The 27812-nt window shown below is 42.3% G+C and overlaps 1 protein-coding gene across 1 annotated transcript; it reads right to left on the bottom strand.

Moving 5' to 3' along the window:
- Positions 1-2056: 2056 nt before the first annotated feature.
- On the bottom strand, positions 2057-27699 carry LOC122527922. The gene is made up of 5 exons (XM_043652509.1): positions 27668-27699; positions 21201-21246; positions 16826-16958; positions 7975-8081; positions 2057-7614 (listed from the first exon to the last, which is right to left on the bottom strand). The coding sequence occupies exons 1-5, from the start codon at positions 27682-27684 to the stop codon at positions 7189-7191; spliced, it is 729 nt and encodes a 242-aa protein (XP_043508444.1). The 5' UTR covers positions 27685-27699; the 3' UTR covers positions 2057-7188.
- Positions 27700-27812: the final 113 nt, after the last annotated feature.

Genomic DNA, 27812 nt, shown 5'->3' with positions numbered 1-27812 from the left:
GTATAAAGTTTTCCATCTTCTCTAATATAATATTCTAAATATTTCAACAATATTTTTCACTGGCGATTGAAAATATTCCGCAATCGATACAGCGTGAATCAACGAATCCACGTTACGTAGATCGGAACTAGCTGTAAAAAATGTTTCTTCGTTACTCAGCCGTCGCGCGTTCAAATCCTCCGTGGCTGATACGTACCATCTGTCCAAGTAGATAGATTCCACGAGAATCTGGCCTCGTATGTAAAAGACACTAGACTAGTTCGTCGGACGAAAGCGGATCGCAGAGCCCAGAATATTATCCGGTGAGATAAAGTTTCCGGTGGCGGAGGTTGGAAAACGTGCGACGACGAGGAAGGTAATCTCGGGATCTAGACGCGGGAACGAAGGCAGGCAGGCAGGCAGGCTGGCGCGCACGGGGAAGGTATGATGGAGGCAGTGGCGCGTGAATCTGTACTATGGACTAGGCGCTGGGAGAGGGAGGGGGGGAGGGGGGAGAGGGCATAGAGAATCGAGGCGAGACGAAACGATTGAAGAAAGAAGAGAAAGGGGTAGAAAGCCGAAAGGAAGAAGAGAAAAGGGGGTGAAACTTAACGGCTTGGTTGATTCCCAGACGCGTGATTTCTAGATCAAACACTCGAGTAGCGTTAAGAAGGAAGTTGGGAAGGGGTGCTTATTCGAGTTGGCTGGCCTCTGCTAGGAAAAAAGGGAGGTGTCAACGAGCTGTTACGGAGGGATCGAAATTGGGGGACCCGCTCGTTTTTTTCTTCTCTTCTCCTTCATCTTCTTTTCTCCGTCTCGTTTTTTTCTACTACCCGTTCTTCGTATATTTCGATCTCTCTCCCGGATCTATCCCCGGCGAGAAGAGAGAGAAAAGGAGGGGAGGAGGTGTACAGGCAAGAGGATTTTTCGACATTATTTAAGGAGCCCTTCACAGTCTATTCTCGAGGAAATCAACGGTCGAAATTGGAGTGGCAGCGGGAGTGAGTCTTGTATCTACACCTTCCGCCCCTTTTTTCTAAGTATACAGAAGAACGTAATACCTTCTGAAGCATCGCGGGGTAAACAGAGAACCCAATGGTTCCCGGACCCCGCCGATCCGATCGCCACGAGTTGTTTGATTTTGGCTTTCGGGCCTCGAGTGATTTGAGCGGATTTGCGCGTCGACGGACACGCAAGTGCTTCTGGACCCTGAGAATTCTCGATTCTCAGGAAGATTGAAGTGCCCGGCGAAATCTTTTTTATTCGATTTTTACTTGCGAAAGTTTACCGGTTGTTGTCCGATTACGGTAATATTTCGGACAGTAATTTAGAATTTTCGAACGTGAACGAAAAATCAGCTAACGGTCGAATGCATTCTCTAGATACATATTTGTATAGAGCAAAGAGATTCTCGTTTGCACTAATACGCTGCACGGTAAATTTATTATGTATAAACGAATGAATTTGATAGTTAAACAAATGAATAATTTGACAATTAACTTCTTAAAGAAGTTGATTCGTAAATTCGTCGAATTGACACAGTTTTATATATATTTTTTAATTTTTGCTCGATATGTTTGCTTGTTTACTCTTATCATTCGCTTTCAATCGTTAGTTACTCGCATCGAGTTTATACCACGCGACTCGTTACCGGATAAAACGATTATAAATCATTCATCTTTCTTTTTTTCTTCGTAGAGAATTTAAGACCAGAGGGTTGCTTAATTACCAGTATTAAATTACCAGAGTATAAATCCTTGGCAGAAATTATTTTGTAATAAATTTATTCACTTGAACATGACTCGCTGACATAAATCAAAACGATAACGACTTTATCACTATCGACTGGTTTAATAGCCGCTCCTTTGACGCTGCTTCGTTCGACGCATCGTATACCAGACGAATCCTGTGTTCCTACCTAGTGTCGTTTCAGCTATTTCAATTGCTGGAAAAGAAATATCGAACTATCGAAAAGAAATCTTCTCGAATTTTTCATTAATACGAACAACATGGTTACACGTAATTAATAACGAAGGAAGGGGGGCATGTGAGGAGCATGTGAAATAAACGGCACGAGTACGTAGCAGTGTATGAGCGTGTATTTGACAGTGTTTTTTTTTTTCTCTCTCGTACGGCGGCACACATTATTAGAATTCGCAGTACGTACGCGATTTAAGGTTGGAATGTTATATTTATTGCTAGTTGCTCCGGGCGTGCTGCGCTCGTAGTAACGAGCTGCTTCGGTAACGGAACCGGGCGTTCTCGATACGATTAATACTGAGGATCGGTAAGCGGTTGGAAAACGATTTCGTTTAGCTCGGATGCCGGAGGTCGTTGGACATCGAGAGCAGATAATGGCCCTGTTCGGTCGTAGTCCTTCTCTCATAGAAAAATCTGAGTTCTTAAACTTATTGGCTGGTGTCCAACGTCCGCCGCCCATGGGAACGCAATCCTCGATTTCCCCTCGATGCGTGTACGAGCGTGGCACGTCCGGGATACATCGACACATCGATTTAGTGGGTAACAGGTGGGTCTCTATATTACAACGCGAATTACAATGTAGAGTAACATTATCATCATCATCATCATCATCATCATCATCATCATCATCGTCGTCGTCGTTCGTTATACAACAATCATTAATTATTATCATCGTTTCATCGCATTCGATCATCGTGGTGTGCTTAAGACAAGTCGGTATTAAATATCTTACATACACATCATATATATTTATACATACATACATAAACATATACATACATATATATATGTATGTATGTATATAACATTCCCTCTTTCTTTTCATACACATACACACACGCATGCAAACACACACACACACACACACACACACATATACGTGTGTATTTATATCTCACCATTTTTTCTTTATTCATTATATATACTATCTATCTATAGGGTAGTCAGATTCATCTCTCGTGTTTCATTCGTTTCCTCATCTTATTTCTTCTGCCGGTTTGGGTTTGTCGATTGTGAGAAAGTAAGAAAAGAAAGAAAAGAAGAAAAAAAAAAAGGAAAGAAAAACAAAGAAGGGAGGAATTCAGACAGGTCACTGCGGTGCTCGAGGTCAAGGCACGCGTCAATCAACCGGGTTTATCCCTCCTGCTAATTTCCTCTCGCGTTATTAAAAATGCTACTTGCTCTCGTCAAATGCTAAACGCAACTATAGATACTCCGTGGCCGCTCCGAAATATCGGAATGTCGTAGTAGAAAAAATGTCATCGTGAAATTTCGTAATACACGTATATAGATATATATAAAAACTAAACGCCAACTGACTTGACATCGAGCAAACTGACGATTCTGAGGAAGGATACTCGTCGGTGATTCTGTCTTTCGCTCGTTTCGAGCATCGGTTCTCATTGTGCCGCGATTCTCGACGCAGTGACGCTACATTTACACATACCAAACGAGCAAGTTAATCTTTCAGTGGTGGAGTTACAATATCGTTTATCTGTTTCATTCTTCCTTAATAGTCAACTGCTGGCATTTTCTCTTTTTTTTTTTTTTTCTTTTTATTTTGTTTTGCGCGCGAAATTTTATCGTACTTAGCTTGCACGCGCCACGCGCCGACAGACGAGATCGTGAAAAAACAAAAATCGCGCGAGCGGTGATCCTGTAGTTTCACTCTGCCTCGTAGCCGCGATACTTCGAAAATGATTCGACGGAATTGGGAAACCTTTCTTCCCGAAGAAAGGCGCCAGAATGAATGCAACTGACAGAGTAATTCCGCATTGGTGTTTATTTTCAATTCACACTTCTCGGTTTATCGAACGGAGCGTGGCACTTCTACGAACAATTTGCTGTCTACTTTTTTTTGCTTTTTCACCGACACGTACAAACACCGTTCGGGGTGGTGGTAATGGGGCTTTTACGCACTGCCACTCGTACGAAAACGAAAATTAACTAATCAGGTATTGAGTATTTTCGGATTTAAGACTGACAACGTAGTAGGTGAGAAGAAAGTAAGTACAACGGTGAGAATGACGATCGTTCAAACTAACGCGAATATGAGTAGGATTATATATCGAATAAAAAAGAGAAATAATTGCATTGTTACGTATCTTACGTTCGTCAAAAAAAAAAAAAAGAAGAAGAAGAAGAAGAATGAGGAGGAAAAAGAAGAAGGTGATGATGAAATTCTTAATACGGAACAACGAAATAAAATGATATATATCGATTGATCTGTTGATTGATCACGAAACGTTAAATTCTTTTAGAAGCCGGCGAACTGGCGGTCATGCCCCTACTTTTCTGGTCGCTAGCGCTATCCCCTCCACTGCATCAGTGGCAAAGTGGGGGCTAGCGCTAGCAACCAGGCCGGCTTTGTTCTAGAAGAATAATTTGAAAAGGAAAGAAGAATGTACGATAAATAATGAGTAGTAACGAACAAAAAAAAGGAAAGGAAAATAGCGACAAGTAAAATAAAAGAGAGAGCAGCGCACATTTCCGTATATACACAGAGTGATATACGAGGAAAAGGTGTTCTCGGGCGGTTTGGTTTTCGTACTATCTAAACATGTGATTTCAATAAATAAGCTACCTAGGGAGCGAGTTCATTTTTAGGGATGGGGGGAGGGGGGAAGGGGCAGGCGCTCCTTACGTGGCGAATCTGCGAAAAACGAAGGAATCAGGGATATGGCTCCGTGCGGCCTTGTCTTGAGTTCGAACGACGAAACTCGTTCGAGTTTTGGTCGCCGATTTTGGAAACAATAACGTGGGAAACAAAGCTTGCGGGAGGGGGGAGGGGTAAGGGGAAGAATAGAAAAGTCGCGAGGCCGTGAGGAACGTGTACCTCCGATTCTTTTCGTCGAGTCGCCACCGCGTCATATATTCGTGTTACCTAACCTAGTAATACAGTCTGCGATAGCATCCTAAGGATTACAACACTTCATTAACGATCGTATAATATATTACACGCAGTCACACGCAGTTCACAGAGGCAGATATACGTACGCGCTCCAGAATGCACACAAATACTTAAGCTCGTACACGAACACGCAGTTTAAGCCGATAACTCTCTCAGTAACTATCTCACTCTCATTCCTATATATCAGAAAAATAGATTTTTCTGTATGAATTACACTCGTTCGTCGGCGTTGACGAAATCGCGCATCGAAAATAATAATTATCATTTCAAATACATCGTCGTATAAAATACTCAGAGATCCCGTTCATTATTATTTGTATGCGTCCATTATTGCGTCGAAACACCGTTCTTTTTTCTCTCTCTCTCTCTCTCTCTCTCTCTCTTTTCTTCTTTTTCTGAATACGAAAAATATATATACACTATCGCGTGTCTTGCTCTCCTGGGGATTGTGTATACCGATTCTCTGTTTAAGAAACAGTCGTCTCTCTCTTTGTTCGTGTCGTGTGTATGTATGCGTGTGCGTTATCCGAGTAGTCGACTGTCGCACGCACCTGTCTACATCTTTCTCTTCTTTCTTTCTTTTTTTTTGTTCTTTTTCTTTTTTTTTTTTTTTTTTTTTTTTTTTTTTTTTTTTTTTTTTTTTTTTTGGTTTTCCTCTCTATACATATTTCCCTTTTTATACAGTATAAATAATATCGATCGGAATTAAAATGTAAAAAACGGTCAGGTGAACGGAGCCAGCAGAGTTGATAAACGATAGCGATTTGCGATAAAGGGATCGCATCGCTGTCGAGCTTCCTCGACTTCGAAACGGGACGCGACGGTGAGAACTGCGTGTACGTCGCGAGCACGCACGCACGCACTCACGCACACACATTATTCATACACGCAGGCAGGCAAGCGCGTACGCACGTACGCACACACGCACGCACGCACGCACGCACGCACGCACGCACGCTACATTAGGCGGCGTAATTAGCACAGCGAGCGAGAGAGTCTTTGCGCAGCGTGAGGCTCTACTGCGCCAGCGCGCCAAAGAGTTTATTACATACCTTTTTCTTTTTTTTTTTTTTTTTCAGCGCGCGCTCCTACTCCGCGAGTAATCTACGCGAGTTTCCTTCCTTCGTCGACTCGAATCTTATCCCCGAATTACTGTGCAACCTGTGCAATTGTCGCTCCGTTAAATCTCGAGTCTTCCGCTACCGGAAGAAGAGAGAAAATCGGTCACGGCTGATCAACGATTTATTTTTCCCCCCCTCGGTCCAAGTTCGACACCAAGGAGAAAACACACACTTGCAATAGATAGAGGCGCGCTGTCGGCGTGCATCTCTCTCTCTCTCTCTCTCTCTCTCTCTCTCTCTCTCTCTTGGGGCGCGTCTATTGGCGGTCTGTGACATTTGCGCTTGAAGCACGGCTAGCTATCCGATTGCGCAACGATTTAGGCCGATCGCGCGCGCAACGTATTAATTCTTCCATCGCTAAACGATCATCCGACACTGATCTTCCGACACTGTCATTCGCTTGTCTGTTCTTTCCCTCTTGGAAACTTTTTTTTTTTCTACATCTCTCCCGGTAGATTTTTTTCTTTTTTTTTTTCCCCCTTCAGTTTTGTGCGAGAAACGTTTGGACATTAAACAATGAGGTTTTCACGATAATCGATGATCGGTGAAAATGAAAGGGGAACGGTATCAAAAAATTTAGCGACGGAACGAAATGAGCAGGGGGAGCGAGAAGGGAACGAGGGTAAAAGAAGGCTTTTGGAGAAGAGAAAGAGAAAGATAGAGAGAGAGAGAGAGAGAGAGAGAGAGAAAAGGTAAAGAAATTGAAATGATATCGTGCATACTTGCCTGAAAGGATTCAGTCGGGGCAAGTGTGTGAAATGGAATTTAACGAAAGCTCTAGCCAACAAGACTGTCATCCTGCAATTTGCAGTGCGCTCGTCGAACAAGTGTTTTTCGTTGTCTGCTGCTGCTTGTCTCGTGTCTGTCTCTGCGTGTGTGTGTGTGTGTGTGTGTGTGTTTGTGTTTGTGTGTGTAGCGATACCACTGTTGGTCGGGATGATTGTTGTTTGTCGTAAGTACGCAAGCGAGCAGGAGACACAGAGGGGGCGGGAGGCGAGCTTAGCTTTGTTCGTTGCGATCAATCGAGGCGCGTGCTTCGAGCCGCGTTTCACGTGGTGCCGCGTGGTTGCCGTGGGTTTTCCTGACATCTCGACCGGTACGTATATATCACCATGCGTAGTATTTGGCAGTCTGATCTCAGGTGTTCTCGCAGGTGTGAATGAGAGGCAGTCTTGATCGGCGAGCCCAGTGCGCGGCTCAGTACTTGTTCGCCTCGAACAGAGGGCTCTCGAGTCGTCTCCGCGACGCGGAGATCTTCTCGGCTGGGCGCAGCTTCCAACTTCGATGCCGGTAACGGTGCGTCGTGTGAACGATCTCCCTCGTGCTGTCGGTCTGCGACAGCAAGTTCTTGCTGGCCCTCATCACCGGCGACGGTTTCCTCGACACCACGTACGGGTCCATCCCGCCCATGTCCGCGTTCACCAGGTTGTTGTGGTGATTTATGTCCGCGTGGGGATTGTACTTGATGAAATTGAAGCACTCCTGCCGGCCGCGGTTCTTCACCGGCTTGCCGAACTTGTTGAAGCCCAAGTATCGCGAACTGTTCACCACGCTTCTGTACGTCAGATACGAGCCGTTGTAATCCTCGTAGAACTGACACCTAGAGTTCTTCTTCTTCTTGGGCTGCGAACAGAAAAAATCACGGACGTTTGATGATTCGTTGGTTCGCGACGTTCCGACGACTCGACGAACTTCATCTCAGCAAAAATCTCGACTTGGAATTCAAACAGACGAACGTTTGTCGTCGCCTTGGCAACGCGTGCGCGAGAGATCGTTTGTACTTGCGATTGAAATTGTGTAGATTTTTTTCAATGCCGTCGCTCGCGGACTGTACTATAAATAAAGAGTCATTCAAGCGACAAACATTCCGGCGAACGATGAATGTAAACGTTCGAGTCGTATAATTCAGTGCATTTGCCGATGCTAAATTTACAACGCCGGCGATGACGAGATACGTCTACTAATTGACAGGCAAGTAATTACCAAGCCGATGGGTTTCCACCGCTCGTTGAAACAAATATATCGTTGGCTTTTCTCCGCGAAGATGTACAACTTCCTACTGAAGTCCTCGGACTGAGTCGTCAGTTTTTCTGTAACATTCAACACAAAAGAACAAATCTAATTATCGCACGTACACAATTTTGTTTTTTTTTTAATTACTAGGACAGAAATAAAAATATCGAAATATTCGTCACGTAAATTTCTCGCGTTTCAGGTGTGATTCACGGAGATTGTAAATAATTGGGCCACGGTTGGGCAAACTTTTGCGTACAATTTTCTACATACGTCGCCATTTATCTTATGATTTTTTTTAAAAATATGTATACTATGAATTTATTCAATATTTACTTCTCCTCTTGTTTCTTTTTCCCGAGAAATATATGTAGTCATATGTCAATTTGAACGGTTGAAAAATTGATACTTGGTCTAAAACTATACAATCAGTTCACGAGAAAGGCTATGTGAGTGGAGATGCTATGAAATGATTGATAACAATGTTTCGTTGCAAGAGTACACGCAGGAATACTTCAAAAGAGAGCATCACGGTATAAAAGTTCTAAAGTGTTATCTTTGCATTTCAAGTTTTAAGTGCAGTACTTTATCTAAATACGAAAGTTTGTGTTTCGCGGCGAATATTTATCCTAAAAGTATCAAGGCGTTCAAAAGATATGAGATTATTAGGAAAAATAATTAACATGGACGAAGAGTGTTCGAAAACTTTTTGAAACTGAAAATGAGATGGTGATCTATTTGACACATCCTTTCTGGAGACTCTAACGGTTAATGAAGGGAAGAAGAAGAAGACAAGGATTAGTATATAAGTTCCGAAAGTGAGAGTGATGATACCTAGTTGACAATTATCTACGTTCAAGTATAAAAAATATTACTTTCTTTTAGAACCGATCATTTTCACCGGTCACGGTAGGAGTAGGCATACACAAAGTGTCGGTAGGTTTAACATCAATAATGATCGAAATGACCAACGTATAATTTTTGTTACATATTTCACGTGATTCGGCGGGAAACAACGTATTTCCAAAGAATTAGATCATTTTTCTCGTACACTCCATTGTATGCATCGTAAAGTTTCTCAATTTTTTTGACCGTCTCGGTCCGTCTCTGATGGGAATTTCATGCCTCGACCGAGTGGACAGTTGCAGCTGAGTTAACGTGGAAAGCGAACAGCTTGCTTCCCGATCGAGGAAGCAAACGAGGAGCAGCGGCTGGACAGTTGGAAAAGCAAAACGGAGTTAATAAAACGAGGCGAAGGCATTAGTTATCGGGGACAAACGGGCAGGATGCAGGAGGTGAACGGTATGCGTTCGGTGCGTTCGGTATGCGAGCTGGGCATATTTCCGAGAAGAGATCTCGTCTCGAGGTTTATAGCGCGAGTTGTTGTACCTACATCGATGCTCGGCGAGAGAGCGACCCTCTCTTGGCGGAGGCAGGCAGCACTCTTCGGCAACTGAGAAAGGAAGAAAAGGTTGGCTAAGCCTGCCGCCGAGGCTAGTTGGTGCTAATGAAGGAGGCACAGACCGACCGGTGTGTACTTTGCCACTTAGCGGGTCCTGTCGTCGTGCCTCGACCCCGAGCCGGTGTGCGCGTTCCGCGCTACGCTCGCTGCCGCAGCGTTGCTTGCCCTCTGTCTCCCTTTTTCTTTCGCACCAGCTATTACGAAATTCTGCCGACCCGAGAGAAGTAGGCGTCCTTTGTTCCGGATAACCAAAGGAAGGAAAAGAAAAATGAAAGAAAGAAAGAGAGAAAATGAAGGGCTTACAGGTGCGCAACGCTTTCCAGAGAGAACGACGGCGATCTTGGAAGAGAACGATCGCGCTCGACTACTTTGCCTACTTCTGAGATTTATTTTCAAATTCTCGTGGTTCACTAGGTTACTCCGCCGGACGCTAATTCTCTCTCTCTCTCGATAGAAAGAAGAAAGCGCGGTGATAATGCGGACGAGAACTGTTTTCGCAAACATCGTAACGAAAATTAAATAGAAACGAAGCGCAGCTTGATCGCCAACTGTTGAGAAAACTGTTCCACAACTAGGATAAATGGGAAGCCAAGATAAACGGTGATAGTTATTTAAATGGAAACTTGGTCGAATCTCCGTGGAGGTACGATTTACCCGCATTCGCTCGAAATAATAAATTTTCGCTGCCAACGGGGTGATGCAGGGTCTCTTTAATTGATAGAGGCTCGACGATACACGAAATATATATATATATATATACGATGTTACGATTACGAGTTTTTCTGGCTTCTTTGTTTGCGGGCCACACGAGAAATGGGTATAAGCATGATATCGTATAGAGAAAAGGAAGGAGACAAGTCTGCAGGGTGGCCCATTTGCTGGAGCCTCGTTAAATTCAAGTGGTTCTCGTCGGGTGCCTTCCCAACATCGAAATCAAGAATGTCCCCGAACTGCCTCGTAAACTCCCCCCCTCTCTCTCTCTCTCTCTCTCTCTCTCTCTCTACTGGCTGGCCTCTCTTTCCCTCTTTCGTTTTCCTTTTACATTTCGTTTTCTCTCTTTCTTTCTTTCTCGTCGCCTCCTACCAGTCTTCAGGAACCAGAAAAAGCGCAAGAGGACTTAATCTGTGTGTGTGAGAGAGACTGTTCTCTCCGACAAACCGACCGCGTTTTACACTCCGCGCCAATTAATTGTGCCACTTTTCTTAATTAATTGAATTCACCTTTGGACGGACGTCTATCGCGGCGACATCCCTTTTCAGCCGGCGGGGATCAATTTGTCCCTTTTCTCGGCCTTCTGTAACGAACTTATCTTATCTGGGCCGGGATGGTGATTCTTCGCGATTATCCTCGATAAGTCGAACGTTTAACTGATATAAGCAAGATTGATATACGATGTTACTTGCACGCTTGATGATAATTCAATCAAGCACAATGATTCGCGAAAAAAATTTCAACCCGTCTTTGCTGCGAGGTGGTAGCTTAGCGGTAATCTCGATTCACCGGCTCGGTGATTTGAAGTGTGGAAATCGAAAGTCGAAGCTCGAAATTTGATCGAATTTCGTCGCAAAAATTACCTGTCGAGGTAATTTTATCAACAACGGAGGAGGGGGGAGGGGATCGTAACAAAATCGAATATCGTTGTTTTCCTCGAACTTGATAACAAAAAGTTGGCGAAAAATATATTGCACCAAGTATCGTATACGTATATATATTGTTCAAGCCGCACGAATCGAATCTGCCCGAAATTACCCGAGCCACCAGTTAAGGATAGTTCCGTGAAATTCCGGCGAATACGGAAATATAATGGGCATTATCAGCGATAAAGTTGCGTTCTGGTAAAGTACGCGTCCGCGGGCAAACAAGTTTCGAAACTATCGCCAGAATTTTCCCTCCTGTGTTCCGTTTCGCGACGTTCTCCGATATGAAACACGATGTAAGTGCAAGAACCACGTCGTGTACGTGTGTAGGTACGTACCTGCGTGCTGTGTAGCCGCGGAGAAAAGTATGACGATAACAACCTGACACTAATACTCCCCGGCAACTCTCCGAGGAGAGTTGGTACGTATGTATATATACAGGCTGTTCTGTTTGCTCGTTCCAGTTAGCCATTACCAAACTCCTATACTTCCGATACCTAGTCGCCGTCGAAGCGATCGCCGGCGAAACTTGGACGGTTCGTTTTTAAATGATGCTTATCGTTATCAAATGAGGGAAGTGAGACTGTTCTGGCGCGGCGTGGCACGGCACGGCACGGCACGACACGACACGACACGCCGATGCTCGGAACAATGACGGGGTATATGGCATTTGTTACCAACTTGCCAGACGTGCGATGACTCGAGACAGGCGTCACCGGCACGCTGATTGCAATGTTTTGTCTAACCGACCACACTAACAATAAGTAATCTCTCCTCTCCTCGAAAGCTTGTCAACCGAGTTTCCCGCGCAACTCGAACAGTATCTCGTGGTTCCGAGACACTGGCTGGTACTCAAAGTTCGCCGCGCGAGCACGTAGTTGTTTCTTTTTTTCTTTTTCATTTTTACAGTTAGAAAGTAATGTGATAAAATCAAGATTCCATTTTATCACATTACTTTCTAATTTGTGTTTGAATATATAGTTTTCATAAACAAATGTTCAAGAAATTTACTTGGAAAAATTTATAAAAAATATAATAACATTTTTTTAATAAAGGAAGTTCTTTTGCCGTTCGAATTCGTTTTTAAGAAGGGATAATTTATAATCTACACAAAATACTCTATCTTCAATAATTTCCGAGATATTTGACAAAATATGTTCCGCACTTCCAACTTTGAGGATAGCTTTCACCCTCTCGACATAGATGATTAAAAAAAATACGGGTCAGATATTTTTTTAAAACTACTTTTATGCCAAATTTCATCAAAATCGGTACGTCCCCTTGTTAGTCATCCATAGTCCATAGTACATACTTGTATTTAACGCTAAAATTATCGGCGACTAAAGCATAGAATTTCCATTAGAAATACTAAAGTCAAAAGCTTCGATTTATACATTTTGCGGGAAATTGTTTAAAATCTCCAAAAATACACAATGTTTTATATCTATAAAATTTCTAATGAAAATTATGAATCGATCATCTTGAAGCACTTTGCTTCTCTAGTGTTAAAAGAGTGAATTAGAGCATGGATGTCCAACAAAGTTTTGAGTCTTCCAGGCCTCATTTAACAAAAAAATTTGTTAAAGGCCGCATACAGTTCAATATAATCTTATATTAATTACGATATTAAAATAATTTTTACAGCGATATTGAAACAACTTGTACATTGATTAGAAAAATACATCAATGAAAAAAATATGAAAATTTTTAACGAGAACATTGAACTTTTTTTTTATATACCAGTTTTTCAATATCTGCTTTAACCAGGTCCAGTGGCACTACGAATACTTTGAAGATGCTCGTACAAAATTTTTGTTCCCACTTTATTTTTCGAAAAATCTGCTCGCAAATACAAGTATTTTCTAAAAAGAACGTGATGAACATTTGTAGTTAAAATTATTCAACTAATAAGATTCTTATTCAATTGTTCCAATTTGTTGTACAGCACGTGGGTTGGACATCGTACTTGCCCTAGACGACCGGTAATTTCGAAACGAGTCGTTCGTCTAATCGATCGGGGCTTGCACACGCGTGCACGTTTATGCGAAGAATATGGCACAAAAGACGACGAGACAGGGGGATGAAGCGGTAGCAGCGAGCGAGAACGTTGCATTTCGCTTCGAACCTCTGTCTTCCGAAGTCTACCCAAGAGTTTCCCCTCTCTGCCCGGCTGCCGTTTCCTCTGATCGGAGCCGCCACGAGATTAGAGGCTGCCAAATGAATTAAAAGCCAATTTTAATCAAAAGCGGGCACCGGCTTTTAGGCACGATTACCCCCGATAATAACTGGTAGGATGGGCCCCGGCGCGCAAGCGGGAGAGAGCGAGACAGAAGGGAAAGAAGAATGGATCCCATATATTACTTCTACGTGCTCTTCGCGATACAGGAACCGATTCCCCCGGGTTCGTTATAGGTTCGCAACTAATAACTTTTTTTTCTGTAGGGAAGAATCTCCGCTCGTCGAGAGTGGAACGAGCCTTTGGCCAAGAAGGAGCAATTCGATTAGCCGTTACGAGCCAATCGAAAGTCCATGGAAGAGAAATGAAATGAAAAGGAAAGAAAAGAAAAGAGGGCAGATGAAAATTTAGATTGAGAAAATCCAGACCAAGTTGCAAATTTCGTCGACCTCTCTCGGCGGCTGGTGGAAACTTTTTTTTTTCATTGAAAATCGCGTGAGAACCACTGGGAGCGCCACACAATTTCGCGGCGTCGGCGTTATGAAAGCTATAATACGACGCGAAAGCGGGCAGACCGCGTAAGTAGAGGAACGAGGGGGGAAAAAGCGCAAAAGAAAGGTGGAGAGGGGGTGAAAAAAGCAACAGCAACAACAACGCGGGTATAAACGCGGTTCTTGTTATGAGCCTGGCACGTATAATAGCGATCCTGTCGTTAACACCTAAACGCACGGGATCGTCCCTCAGGAGCATCCACCGTGAATGCACGAGATTACAACGGGGCACGCAAATGAGAGGAACACGTGTTGTCCCAGCGCTTTCTCTCTCTCTCTCTCTCTCTTTCTCTGGTCAAAACTGTGACAGGCGAAGCCCTGATTTGCCCCACTGACGCGATAATCACAGCTCTCCGCGACTAGAATAATTAAATTCCGATCAGAACGAACTCGTTGCACCGTTGAGAGGGTTCATTTTCTCTTCCCCTCGTTCCCCGTTAGGTTTTCTTCCCCTCGTTTCAGGGTGCTGCGACACTTCTTCGTACGAAAGATATCGTCGGAGATGTTGCCAGTCATTTGAGAAGATTGGAGCCGGTGGATCGCGTGATTAGGGCCGTTTAATCTGATAAAAATGTCACGAGGATCGATGTAATTACGACTGTTGCACGATTCGACGAACAGAGTGTAACACTCTGGGTAGTAACGAGTTGATAATTGTTATTTGCCTTCGGAGTTTTACCGATAATAGTTATTATCGAATTACGTTTGACACGCGTTTGAGATTGCCGTTCACGGTGATACGCGGCTGGTGTCTGTCGCGGTGGTTGTAATTATCGTCTGGAACGTGGCGGTCGGTTAAATCGTGTTATATAATAGACAGATTTGCAGTCAATTTGTCAATTTTCGATCGTGGAGAAGAAAATGAAGAAAATTCGATTCGTCGAAGAATTGGCGCTGATACGTATAGATACACGTTTCAAACGCGGCAAAGTAACACTGGCGCAATTAGCGAGGAGTATGTAGGTATGAACGAACGGAGAAAGAACCTCTCCACGCGAGGTTAATTATCTTTTACGAATCCACCGACGCGGAGGGAGGAATTCGCGGAGCCGTTAACCGGCAGTTGGAGTCCGAAAGCTTCAAGGACGCTCTCACGGTGTCTGAAACCCCCCACACGGTGGAAGGCGGGTCGGGTCGGGTTAGGTTGAGTCGACTCGACTCGACTTGAGTCGAGTCGAGTCGAGTCGAGTCGAGTCGGTTCATTTCACGAATGGAGTTTGAGTAATCGTCGGTCAGGAGAGGTTCGTTGTCGGGAGTAAAGTGCCGAGAAAGAGGGGGAAAGAGAGAGAGAGAGGAGATACGGAGTAACAGAAGGAAAAGGTGGAACTGCAACGGCAGCAACGGCAGCGGCAGCGGTGGTAGCGGCAGACGAAAGAGGTGGAAAAAAGGAGGAAGAGGTGGACGAAGGTGATGGATCTGTGGGGAGGTGCAGACGCGGCGCAGCGTGCGGCGCGAAAACTGGCTCCTCTGTTTGCACAAGCACAAGCCTTCTTCCCTCCTTTCCAGGCCTTCCTTCTCTCCCCTACCTTTGGCCCCAAAGAGTCAGAAAAGGAGCCGCCTCGCGCCGATAGGGCGGACAGCTCGTTGTTGCTCCTGCACGCTACGAATACCTTTGGAAATTCCACGACACCGGCGAAATCGGTATTCCAACCTCTGTGATTACCGCTCCTCTTCTCGAGGAGCTGAACAGTGTGAATTCTTTCGAACGATAAGTATTCCGCACGAATACGTCGTACTCTCGATAAACGGGAAACGACAAGTTTCCTTCAGAGGTTTCACACTGTGCGAGGTTTTCTCTTTGTGCCTGCCTGATGTCTTTAAACTGGACTCTTTAAACTGGACTCGTAGAAGAGTGGAAACGATCTCTCGGACCTGTAGAGGCGCGACGACGACTTGCTTCTGACAAATAGGCAAGGAAAAAGGCGCGCGAGTCTCTTTGTCTGGACGCAGAGCCAATAGAAGAGAGACAGATGGAGTCTAGTCGAAAACAATCGGAAGAAAATGTGGAGAGGACGAGAGATCGTTCTCTTTCGCAAACTTGCTTTCGTAACTTTCTTTTGGGTTGTAGTAGGTGAGCCCGCTTCACGGAAACGGAGTTCGGTTATTAGTTCGTAAAGATGAAGATGGAGATCGGATGGGGACGAGGACGGGCGCTCGGTAGCGAAAGCGAACGAGATAACGCGCTGACCCCTGGCTCGATCGATAAGAATACCTATAAATTAACGTCTTTAATGCTCCAGACTTTGCTTTCGACTTTTATTTCTTCGCGAGAACGAAGAGGAAGAAAAAGAGAAAGAGAGAGAGAGAGAGAGAGAGTCACACGCTAATCTTTCGTTCGGAATCCTTTTGGGTCTGGGAAACTATCGATCGAAAGAGATAACGTCACGGTTCGTGTGCCTCGGAGTCGGGCGACTACCCGATTCGATTCGATTAACCGATCCAGCTATCCTGTATGTACAATGACCGCACACGACGACGCAGCGACGACGAATTTATTCGAAAGCCAGTTTTAAACGCCAGTGTCGCGTGGCTGCCCTCCTTTCCAAACACCTTAACAATAAATCATGCTCCACCGATCTACGAACGAGTCTTTTGATCCTGAACACCTTTCACTACTTTATCATCTTGGTCAGCACACGCACGATACTGCTGATACGTTTCAATACGTCGCGTTATTCTTTTCAAACGGGGCACGTTGATTTACTAAATGCTAAGCGCCGGATCGACCATAAATCCAACGGCTGAGGATATCGTTGCCGCGATACGCGTGGCAAATTTTACAAAGTCGAGAGATTTATTTAGACGTGCGTAATTGTACCGTGAACTTTTCAGTGGACTAGGTTTAAGCACTGCGATGAGGAAATTGACATTCAAACAGGACGCGCGAATAAAGCGAAGAGAAGGTTCGCGGAACGATTCGCAGGTGTTTCCGTTTCAAGTGTAAAACGATCGGTCCTCTGGCAAAAGTAGCGTGATTAATTATGGCGTTACTTACGATAAGGGGCATTCAGATCATCGCGTACCACGGCCTTGATCGAGCGGCCAATTACGGTAACATTGCCGCTGCTGCAAGTCGAGTAGAGACTCACGGAGCGCACCATTGCCGGCACCGCCCCGCACATCACCACCTGAAATTCACAAAGTTCTTCAATTTATACCGATTCTACTATTAATAAACGAGTATTAATAAACGTTCATTAAACCTTATCGACGGAGACACACCGTTAATTTCCTTCATTAGAAAAATAAACATTTTTTTTTATTCGAAACTAAAGAAAATAAAAAATTTTATTTAAATTTTGCAAGAAGCTAAACCAAATATAAAACATATACGTACACATATATTTCACAATATAATCGCAGAAATAAAAAAAAATTTAACCCGTATAAAATTACAAATTTAACATTTTGAGAAATCAACAATTTTATCTGTGATAGGCGTTATCTGTAATATCTGTTAATTTTAGTGCATATTTCGTTGCCGAGTTTATATTCCACTCTTTTAAAATTTCGATGTTACGACAATAAACGTTTTATCACACTTCCGCCGTCACGCTAAAATCTTAACTGCAAGTGAGGTGATGTAACAGACAACAGAGTTCAATCCGACGCCAAATGGCGTCATCGTCCATAGATAAGGTGTTAACGTTCAAAGCCAAATAAATTATCGAGACGTCGATCGATTCTGGGTACGATCGATTCTTATAACATACCTCGAATAGAATAAAACGGCGAGTAGAAGAAGGTTTTTGCAGTTCGACGGCCGAAAAAACGCGTAATCGTTAAAAACGTCGCGGAAACACCAGAGCCGATGTTTTTTTTTTTTACGACTGATTCGCAAGTATTCGTGGGCATCGAGTCATTCGTCGAGTCGTTCGCGTGGATCCTTCTTGCGGTTCGTTCGTTCGTTGAGAATAAAAATTCACGACGATCGAGGAGTGACTCGGTGAGGAGGGGAGGCCGACACGTCGTCGTTGCAGCCAAGAGACCACAAAAGACGTACATATATACACACCGACGAGACAAGATTTGTTAACGAGCGAACACGAGCTGTCCATTAATGATCGTAGATTCCGACGCTTCTTTTTACTCGTGGAAACGGCGCCGTGACAACGTTACGACGGTGACGTCGGCCCGGAACTCGACGTCAGGCCAAGTAGGTGTTTCGGCCGCTTCGTGTCGCGGTTATAACAGCGTCGTAAAGCGCTTCTCTTTGACTCTTTAGTGCTTATTATTAATTACGGGGTGGTCGTGCTCGTTTCGCTGGACGCCGCAGCGCCGCCGAACTTCGCGATGACAAGCTACACCTTTCAATTTCTCAATTTCTCTCTCTGGGAAACCACTCGTACGGTTGAAAGCGACCGACCTAGCTAGCCGAACACACCCGTTTGCTTTCCCACTTTGCTTTCAAAACGCTGTAAACGCACGGTCTCTGTGGTTTGCAGTTGTTTTTTGTTTTTTTTTTTTTTTCTTCTTCCTCTAACAACGAGTTTTCACGTGGCCGCGTTGCAGCGCTGCATCGTATATTTCTCGACGATAGATTCCTGATTTTCTAGTTAAACTGTACGTCAACTGTGCGTGCAATACGTCGGCATTGCGAATAATCCCTCCACGAGAATTCCACGTGCGAATTTAATGACACGTCTTTGCAACTTTACGCGTCGTTTATTAAGTTCCCTGCTTGCCGGTTGCAACCGTCGTGACAACAGTTGCTCGTTCATATTAGTTTCAATCTACTCGAAAACAATTCCGCCGCGGAGCGTCTAAATTTGTCGAAGTACGGTCGTTCGCGGATTATTATTCGCCGGATCGGCAAGCCCGTCCATCTCGCGCTCGACTCGTAAACCGGTGTTCAACTCGTTTAAACGTCGAGTCCGTTCGTTATCGTTCTATGGACGTTTTCTACGGATCGTAGATCGTAACCGATGCCAAAGCGAAATCTGCCCGCACGCGTTTCCATTTATCGAGCTGCCGTTCCGTTTCATTAACAGATCTGTCGTTCGAAGATTAATTGGACAGAAGCTGTAAGTTCACTCGAAAGTTATTTCGACGATCCTTGAATTCGTTCGCTTTTTATCGCCAGTCGTTCAGATCATTTACGAAACGAAAGAATTTTTCAAAAATTTATTACAAAGTCATGTATTCTAGCGTTTATTCGTGGAGTATAGGTCACTTTATCCGATTGTCAATTCAGATCAATTCAATTGGTGAGAAGACGTAAAATTTGTCGTCGAAATAACGTTAAAAAGTTAGAATAACGTTAAAGTAAATATTACTTATTGGTATTTGGTATTACTGTATATTATTATATAATTTATATAATAAATATTAATTTATATTATATAATTTATATAATAAATTATTATTATTTATGTAATATAATATTTAATATTTAATAATTTATGTAATATAATATTTATATAATATAAATTATTATTATTTAGTACATAGGCAATAATACTAAAAATACTTGGAACGAATTCTTTAAAAAATTGTTGGTTAAAGTGATACTTAAAAATTAAATTCTTTAGACACTTTTCTTGATGATTATACTTTTTGCAATATTATAAAACTTGTAAGACATACTTCAAAAGCAGAAATGTCAATCGTAATCGGCCTAAAGTAACCAAAAATCGGCCCGGCACGGATTGTGTTGACGAGACGATCAAATTCGCTGGTATCGAGCTTCGAAGTTAAAGTTTATTGCACAGCCTCTATAGTAGTGCTCGAAAAATAGACCATTAAAACGAGTACAGATGTAGATAGCCTGGTTCCCTTCGCGAGACGGAGATCGAGTATATGTATTGCCAGGTACCGAGTAAAAAATGTACGGACTATTAATAATTCCAAAAGAGTATTAATATATATCGCGCAGTACTTATATACAGAGTGATTCACGTAACTTGCATACCTGAAGTAACTTTTAAATTACGCGTCTAATGAAATTAGACAATCTTATCGTAAAATGTTTCCTTGACCATTAGGTTTATTACCAATGTGGCTTAGCACTTTTTTGGAATTTAATACTTTTCCCATTTATGATGAAAAAAAAATATATGACACAGTTAAAGGAAATAAAGATGATTTTGAAAATTTCGAAATATCTCCTCGACATATTCAAGAAACGGATACGCCGATATTTTGCCTTCTTCAAAACTATACAACTTTTCTATTCAAACAATTTTTCATCAGACGCATAATTGAAACGTTTATTCTGGAGGTGTGCAAGTTACGTGAATCTCCCTGTATATATGTGTGTGTATGTACCTTTGTGATTGATCGTAGGAGCGCAACGATCAATCCAGCGCGCGAACGCGATGGTCAATTTGCAAAGCGCCAAGACCAAGATTTTTAACACGCGATGCTTCTTGGCCTCTTCGTGTACTCGGTATCTTCGATCTGACCTAGTCACCGTTCCCACCACACAAAGAAAAGCTGGCACGTACCCGCTTATTGTACAATACGTATCCGTCGAATATAAGCATGCAAGTTTACGGATTCCGCACGCGAACGTGGCCAAAGCCCTCGTTCAAATTTTACACGGCTCGTTAGAGAGACAACCTGGTATCTGGGCCAGCAGTATTTCCCTTAAACTACCAACGTAACGCGAAAACACTCGAGGCAGCTTGGGAATTCTTTTTTGAATGTAATTGTAGGGAACTGGAACGGCCGTATCTCTTTCTTGGTATACGTAGATAACTCGAGATACACATCTATGTATATACACTGCACACTGTAATATTTGGGATTCGTATTTCCAACATCGAATGGAAACTTTTATTTCCAGAACACATCGACGCCCGTTCATTATTAACGCTGAGTATCAAAATGATTGTCAAAATGACCAATTTTTGTTGGATATTTTACAAATGTGAAACATTTACGTGTGTGTTTTCAGTGATTTAAATGATTTTTCGCAAAACGTGTGAAATATAAATATAAATCGTATATATATATATATATATATGCCGTATTTACACCAGTTATATAATTTATACAAATAAAAGCTTGTACATGTACTTCGTTGTATACGTGAGGTCTTTTTTACTTTGACATCACTGTGATGGAAATTTTATGTTTTAATCGCCGATACTTCTGATGTCAATAATAGCTGTATTTCGAAATGATCTTAGACGTAAGGCGGTATCCGTTTAACGAATAAAGTAAAGTATAATTTACTGTTGATTTATATTCGCGGTCTCTTTGTGGGAACGAACTGTGCACACGCACGCGAATGCTTGGAAGTGCTTAGTATCTCAGCTCAAAGTTTGCGTTACGCGCTATTAAAAAATTTTCTCTCGGAGGATAACAGCATTTGTAAATGTTAAAAAAGTCCTTCTCGAAGCAAGGTGGTAGAAAGTATCACTTACCATCAGGAGGCACAAAATCTTCGCTAAAACGGCAAGCTGTGGTAACCTGCAACAAGATAAAAACACTCGCGTTAATTACCTATTGCGACTTTTCCTGTGGGTCGAACGCGAGACAAAATAAAATACCGTCGTTTGAATAGAACGATGTACTGAATAGAAAAAGAGACACGTAAAGTAACGAGCAAAAAAGGTCTCCACCTCAAGATTTCAATTTCCGAGCGTGGAACCTAATCGTCCGCGATCTCGCCGCGCATGATTTATCGTATGCAGATAAATTTCGCGCGGATTGCAGAGCGGAGCGGCTACACACATTAACAGCGGCTACAAATTGAAAGCACAAATGGAACGCGGTGGATCGTTCCTGACAGATAAGGAAAACGCGTACGAGATAATTAACGCGCCGGATAGATCGGTGTGCAGCGTTTATACGATTCCATCTTCCTTCCAACGTGGATAATATTTCTCCAGATGACAGAAATCTCCCTGCCGGCTCCTGTCCGTTATTCGACAAGAGATACGTTGTACTTCTTCTTCTTCTTTTTTTTTTTTTTTTTTTCAACAATAAACTGAGCACCGACAGGGCTAATCGGAGTTTCAAATTGGATTTGGCGCGCGGAAATATTTCGTCCGCCTGAAAAGAACGGGATAAACACACGATCACCCGGAAGACTCGGTGTAATTTCAATAACGTTATCGGTATATAGCGCAGAGGTCGATTTCACTTTCTACGGTCTGTTAACTTTCTCGCTGAAAGACGGAAGGTGACGTTGGCAGTCACTCTGACTTTCGTTGTTCGATCGAGACGCGGTCTGTCAAATTCGTTTTTGTTTTCGCGGCGGATTTATGGACACAGCGGGGAAAAATATATATGTAGAAAGACCGGGGAATACGTACGCCGGTGTTGTCGAAGAGTAACGGGGAAGAAGGCCGCCGCGGGTTGTAAATAATAACCCAGTTGCGTACGAGATACATGTGGTGAGCCGCGCTGCAACTGGTTGCGTAACGCGAGTGCATCTCGTGTTACAGAGCACAGGTGAGCAGCGACAACACCGGCCGGCAGCAATGACGTCGCGAACCGTTCATTACCCGTTCACTTTAATTCTCCTGGGGGTTATTGGCTCGCCGATTGGAGCCACGGGGTGGACCAGGCCGTTCCTCTCGTTCGCGTCATCCCGCCTACCTCGTTCGAGCAGCCGAGCACCGATGCGACTTTACTTTATTTTGCCCGCGAGTCAAGTCGAGGAATCTTCGTATAGAAAACGACAGGATTCACATATATGTGAATCATTCTGTCAAACTGTCTGGCGACTTCATTTCCTCGGGAACCTGCACGATCGTATTCTCCAGCGTATGACGATCTTTTTCCAAACTTGTCATTTCATTTCGACAAAGTGTTTCTCGCGTTTTAACCTCTTAATGGAATGACGTGCCACGCACGTCGAGAATTTTTTGTCCCAAATTTGGCAACATTTCCTCAGTTTTAAGTATACTTAATGTAACCCAGGCAAAACAAATGATTAGTTTATTAGTTCTCAATCATTTCTATCCAGTGATATCGTACCGACGAGTTCGAAAGAAGAAGAAAGCGACGATTTTATTGTATACGGCTCGGTCGCTCGTTATGGTCCGCGAACCAGTTGCCAGCGCAAGGGGTTAACAAACTTGTCACTTTTCACGTTGCGGTGGCAAGCTTGTGCCCCGCGATCGAATATATACATACAGGGTGTTTCGTAACTTGTGGGGCCCCCTTCGGGAGCTAATTGTACGCCTAAAAACAATGAAAAAAAGTCATGTAAATATATGTCCTATCTGTCTTCGTTTGTGAGATGTAATGAATTTTATAAACAGAGCAAACTCTAGTAAGCTAGTTTTACCAGGGATGGTATATTCAATTTTCATAATGATCATAATTGGGATGAAGAAAACCCACATGTTATCGTGCATTCAAGACATCAACACCAGTTTAGTTTAAACGTATGGCCAGGAATAATTGATAAATTTTTAATTGGACCTTTTTTCTTGATGGAAAACTAACAGGCACAAAGTATGACTTTTTGAGCATGCGTTTACACGAAATATTAGAGGAAGTTCCAGTCGATATTAAATTATTCGTATGCGGTTTATGCATGATGGAGCTCCGCCGCATTTTAGCCGAATGGCTAGGCAATTTTTAAATCAACACTTTGCAAATAAATGGATTGGTCGTGGAGGTCCCATTGCATGGCCTGCTCGTTCTCTGGATTTGAATCCATTAGATTTTCATTTGTGGGGATATTTAAAATCTATTGTATACGCAACATCGATTGAACATGCTGAAATACTACGAAATAGAATAGAGCAAGGCTTTCAATAAATTCGAGAAACACCAGGAATGATAGAGAAAGTCAACCAGATCAATGATAAGACGTGTGCAGGCTTGTCTTCAAATGCANATTTCGAGCATCTTTTGTAAAAGTAATTAAAACAGAAAATTCATTATATCCCATAAACGAAGACAGATAGGACATATATTTATATGACTTTTTTTTTATTATTTTTAAGCATACAATCAGCTCCCGAAGTGAGTCCCACTAGTTACGAAATACTCTGTATATATATATATATATATATATATATATATATATATATATATATATTTTAAATATATTATATTTTAAATATATTATAAAAATATTTTATCGAAAAGTATACTCATTTCTGCATGAAAATATCGACTTTAAAAGCACATTCTATCGCGTGGAATTGTATTTAGTCGAATTTAAATTTAATTAAAAAATATACGTTGTATAAATACGTTTATCGAGATCTTTTTGTATCAGGACATACGAAAGATAGTTCTTAGAAGTTTATGCTACGCTTCGTTTATTCGTAACGATTCGCAACGAGATGTTTGAATTTTCAGGCGCATAATCACCGCGAGACGAAGCACAGCGAAATACAGGATCAGAAATCGCGTTAATTTTGTGATTACCGAGATTACGTTTTCCCGCGACTTGACAAGTTCGCAGCTGTGATCTACCGTAACGTCCCGTAATACGGTAGCACGAGGATGATCTTGAAATCTCTCGTCAATTGTCCTTTAATTCGTCGGCGAGTTCCAGCGAATCGCTTCAAATTACCTGGTTTGATCGTCCTAACGTAGGTCAGTTGAAAAAACGATCGATGCCAATCGTTTTTGGAGGACATAAAGTATAACAGGCCAGCAGGTCAACGGTCACAGATGACAACAATGAGAGAACACGGCACAATAACCGCGATAGCGCGTGCTGGATGTCACGATTTTTTGCCGGCGCGAAAAAGTGGGCGAGTGTGCTGTTGGGCACAAACAGATTTAAAAATAAAATGATATGTTTCTTCGTGCGTCGACGACAAGTCCAAATCGAAGTCCTTCTTTTTCGAGAAAAATTATGCAACCTAAAAATTTCGCGTCACAGTGTAGCACAAAAAATTGATCACTGACTTGGCCAAATTGATTTAAAAATAAGACGACTGAATGTTCCTCGCGCGGACGAGAAGAAGTCCAAATCGAAGTTCTTCTCCGAGGAAGAAATTGTATAACGTAAATTTCGCAATGCGTCGAAAAATTACAAAACATGCAATGCGGTAGATACGGCACGGCCGTTGTCGACTCAAGTTTCGTGGTTTTAACTACGATCACCGCGGAAACTTCGCGTAAAATGTGCGTACGCAGAAAGTGCGAAATAAACGTCGTTATAAATTAGACTCGTGCGAAATCGGACGAGGATGGATTGAAAGTGTCTCGAGGAATATGACGAAATACGATCGCGAGGTGAATAATAAGTGAAAAATGTGCAGAAAAACGACGACGTGTACGTAACGGTGCCTCGATTATCAAAAGCCACGTGCGAAACCGGCGCGAGAAACCGTGGCGAGGAATGAAAATAAAAGTGACGAAAACGTGTAAAGCCAAACCAAATCCAACCGAGACAACTTCCCCTTCCGCTTGCGAAATTCTTATTTTATAAATTTCAATTGTTCCGAATTCATCCCAAACGTACGCGAACGTACGCGATATGAACGAATCGATCGCGCTTCGGTCGCTCAATTTTTTGCCAATCGAGACGAGCCCGTGCGATCTCATACTGGAAGCTATCCACGTGACGATGATGCTCCTAAATCTTGTGCACTGCGTGCCGTTCATCCTCTACCTGAGACGTCTGTAAGTTTTTTCTATTTCTGTCGCGATATCGGCTCGCATAATTGCGAAGTTAGTCACAGTGATTCGATACGCTGGTTACGTACAGTGTGCAACGAAAGTTATTGAACAGCATGATAGAAAATAATTGATTATACAAAAATTGTATATAATAAATTGCAATTTATTGAAACAAATTGTTTTTATACTATTGTATGTACATTTGCTAAATATATGCAAAGTTAGAGAAAAATTAAACCATAAGTAAATAAATTACATAACATTTTTCACGGATAAGTACGTATGAGGCAATTTTTAATAGTCATGATAGAATGCAATGTTTATGTGATTATATTGTATTTTAATCTAGTTTAATATCTATACTATTGACTAACTTTTTGGTAACACTTGAATCCATAGAGTGCTACGCTGCCAGGATATTTTGTTTTAATGAATCTTTACTCGTTATATTATTTCTTTTAAGTCTCCTATCGAGTTCTTCCCATAAATGTTCGATGGGATTTAAGTCAGGGCTCTGTAGGGTGCTGGGGTACATTATCTAAGATCCATTCTTGTACTATTTTGGCCGTATGTTTAGGATCTCGGTCCTGCTGGAAGCAAAAATTTCTTGACACATTTAATTTTTCGGTACTATTGATTAAATGTTCTTCTAAAATATTTAAATATTTAGTTTTGTCCATGATTCTATCGATGAATAAAGATTAGCGGACACGCAAACCCATACATTACGAAGCCTCCATCATGTTTCACTGTAGACTTTAAATTTTTTGAATCCAACTCCTTGCTTGGTTTCCTCCATACTATTCTCTTACCATCGGACCCAGTAATCCAGTAAAATTGAATTTATTTTCATCCGAAAAAAATAACAGTGTTCCAAAAATTTATGTCCTTATTTATATACTCTTTGGCAAATTTTAAACCAAATAATTTATTCTTCTTGCTCTAATATATGATTTCCTACCATGGAAATTCCTCGACATAATTGGCCGTATGCTTCTTTATTAAAGTTTGTAACAACCATTGTTACCAATTTTGGAGTAGATGTAAAACGGATCTTTCTTTATTTCGCGCAGAAGCAATTTTTCCTCCCGTGGTGTTAATTTTTTTTTGGACGCCCAGATCTTTGTTCATTTGCAATATTTCCATTCGTATTATACTTTTTTTATCATACAATGAATTGTTGATTTGCTTCTGCTTACAAGAGAAGCAATTTCTTTATACGATTTACCTTCTTTGTCCAATTTAACAGTAATTTCTCGTTCGGGTTTATTTGTCCCTGATGTTTTACCACTCGTTATTTTGAATTACAGGTTAACGTTTAACTTTCGGTTCCGTTTGCTCTCAAATACTCGTTGGAAATACATTGAAGATCTTTTGTTTACATTTAGACCTCACAGTCTTGTGTTTACGATGTATAGTGTTTATAATTCAGCGTTCGAATAATTTTGTTATGCCGCATATGTACTATATGAAAAGTGTCATGTAATTAGGTTCAATTTTTCTCCAACTTTGCAAATCTATATTTACCAAATGTATATACAATAGTATGAAAACAATAATCAATTATTTTCTATCATGCCGTTCGAATACTTTCGTTGCTCGCTGTACGTACGTTTTGCCGGACAGCGTAGGTTAAACCATCCTGTTGACGGCCGTGGATCAAGACGAGTAGAGAAGAGTATATATTTTTCACGTGCGCGCGTGTACGTTCGATGGTATCTGTGGCATTGTAAGGTGCGGAGAGTGCATTAATTATTGATATTTCTTTCTGCCGGTGGTTGTTTTACGCGACGCGGAGAATGTTAAAATATACGCCTGGTATTTCATTGGCAGAGGCAGACGAGCGAGCGAGAGGGAAATGATGTTAACGAGAAACATTTCTAACGCTGTAGACCATGTGGCACCAGTTGCAATAAACAGCGGCTCTCCGTGAAAAAATCCAGTATTTCCAGTATTTCTAGTCATTGAGACGACGTGAAGAATCGCCGAGGCCGAACGGGAAGGTGCATCTTCGGGGCGATCCCGCCATTACGAATACACGCGTCGGTGACGTGCGCTGCGAGATTCGAGGCATGCAGTCAAGGATAATAGCTTTACGTTCAATCGTTTCTGTGAAATCAGGGCAAACGACTCTGAAAACTGATCTATGAAAAGAAAAAAAAAAAAAAAAAAAAAGGATGGAAGTTATCTCGGAGATTACTCATCGACGCGAGAATATGCACCTGAATTCGTTTTATTTTATAGACACTGTCAGTGACTTCCTTATTTCAAAGCGCCAGTCACAACTCACCAAATCGCCCCAAACATATCTGCGTGTCGCCGCTCTGAAGTGTCATCTCAGTCCATGCGCTAACGTAAGGAGGAGGAACCGTGACACTGATCCTGATCGTCCCGTCGTCGAAAAACTTTTTGTTAAAAATTCACGAATTCACGGA

This window comes from Frieseomelitta varia, unplaced genomic scaffold (assembly GCF_011392965.1).
Source record: "Frieseomelitta varia isolate USP_RPSP 00005682 unplaced genomic scaffold, Fvar_1.2 scaffold_239, whole genome shotgun sequence".
NCBI classification, from domain to species: Eukaryota; Metazoa; Arthropoda; class Insecta; order Hymenoptera; family Apidae; genus Frieseomelitta; species Frieseomelitta varia.
The sequence above is the reverse complement of the archived record's forward strand: the minus strand, read 5'-3'. Positions and strand labels throughout refer to the sequence as shown.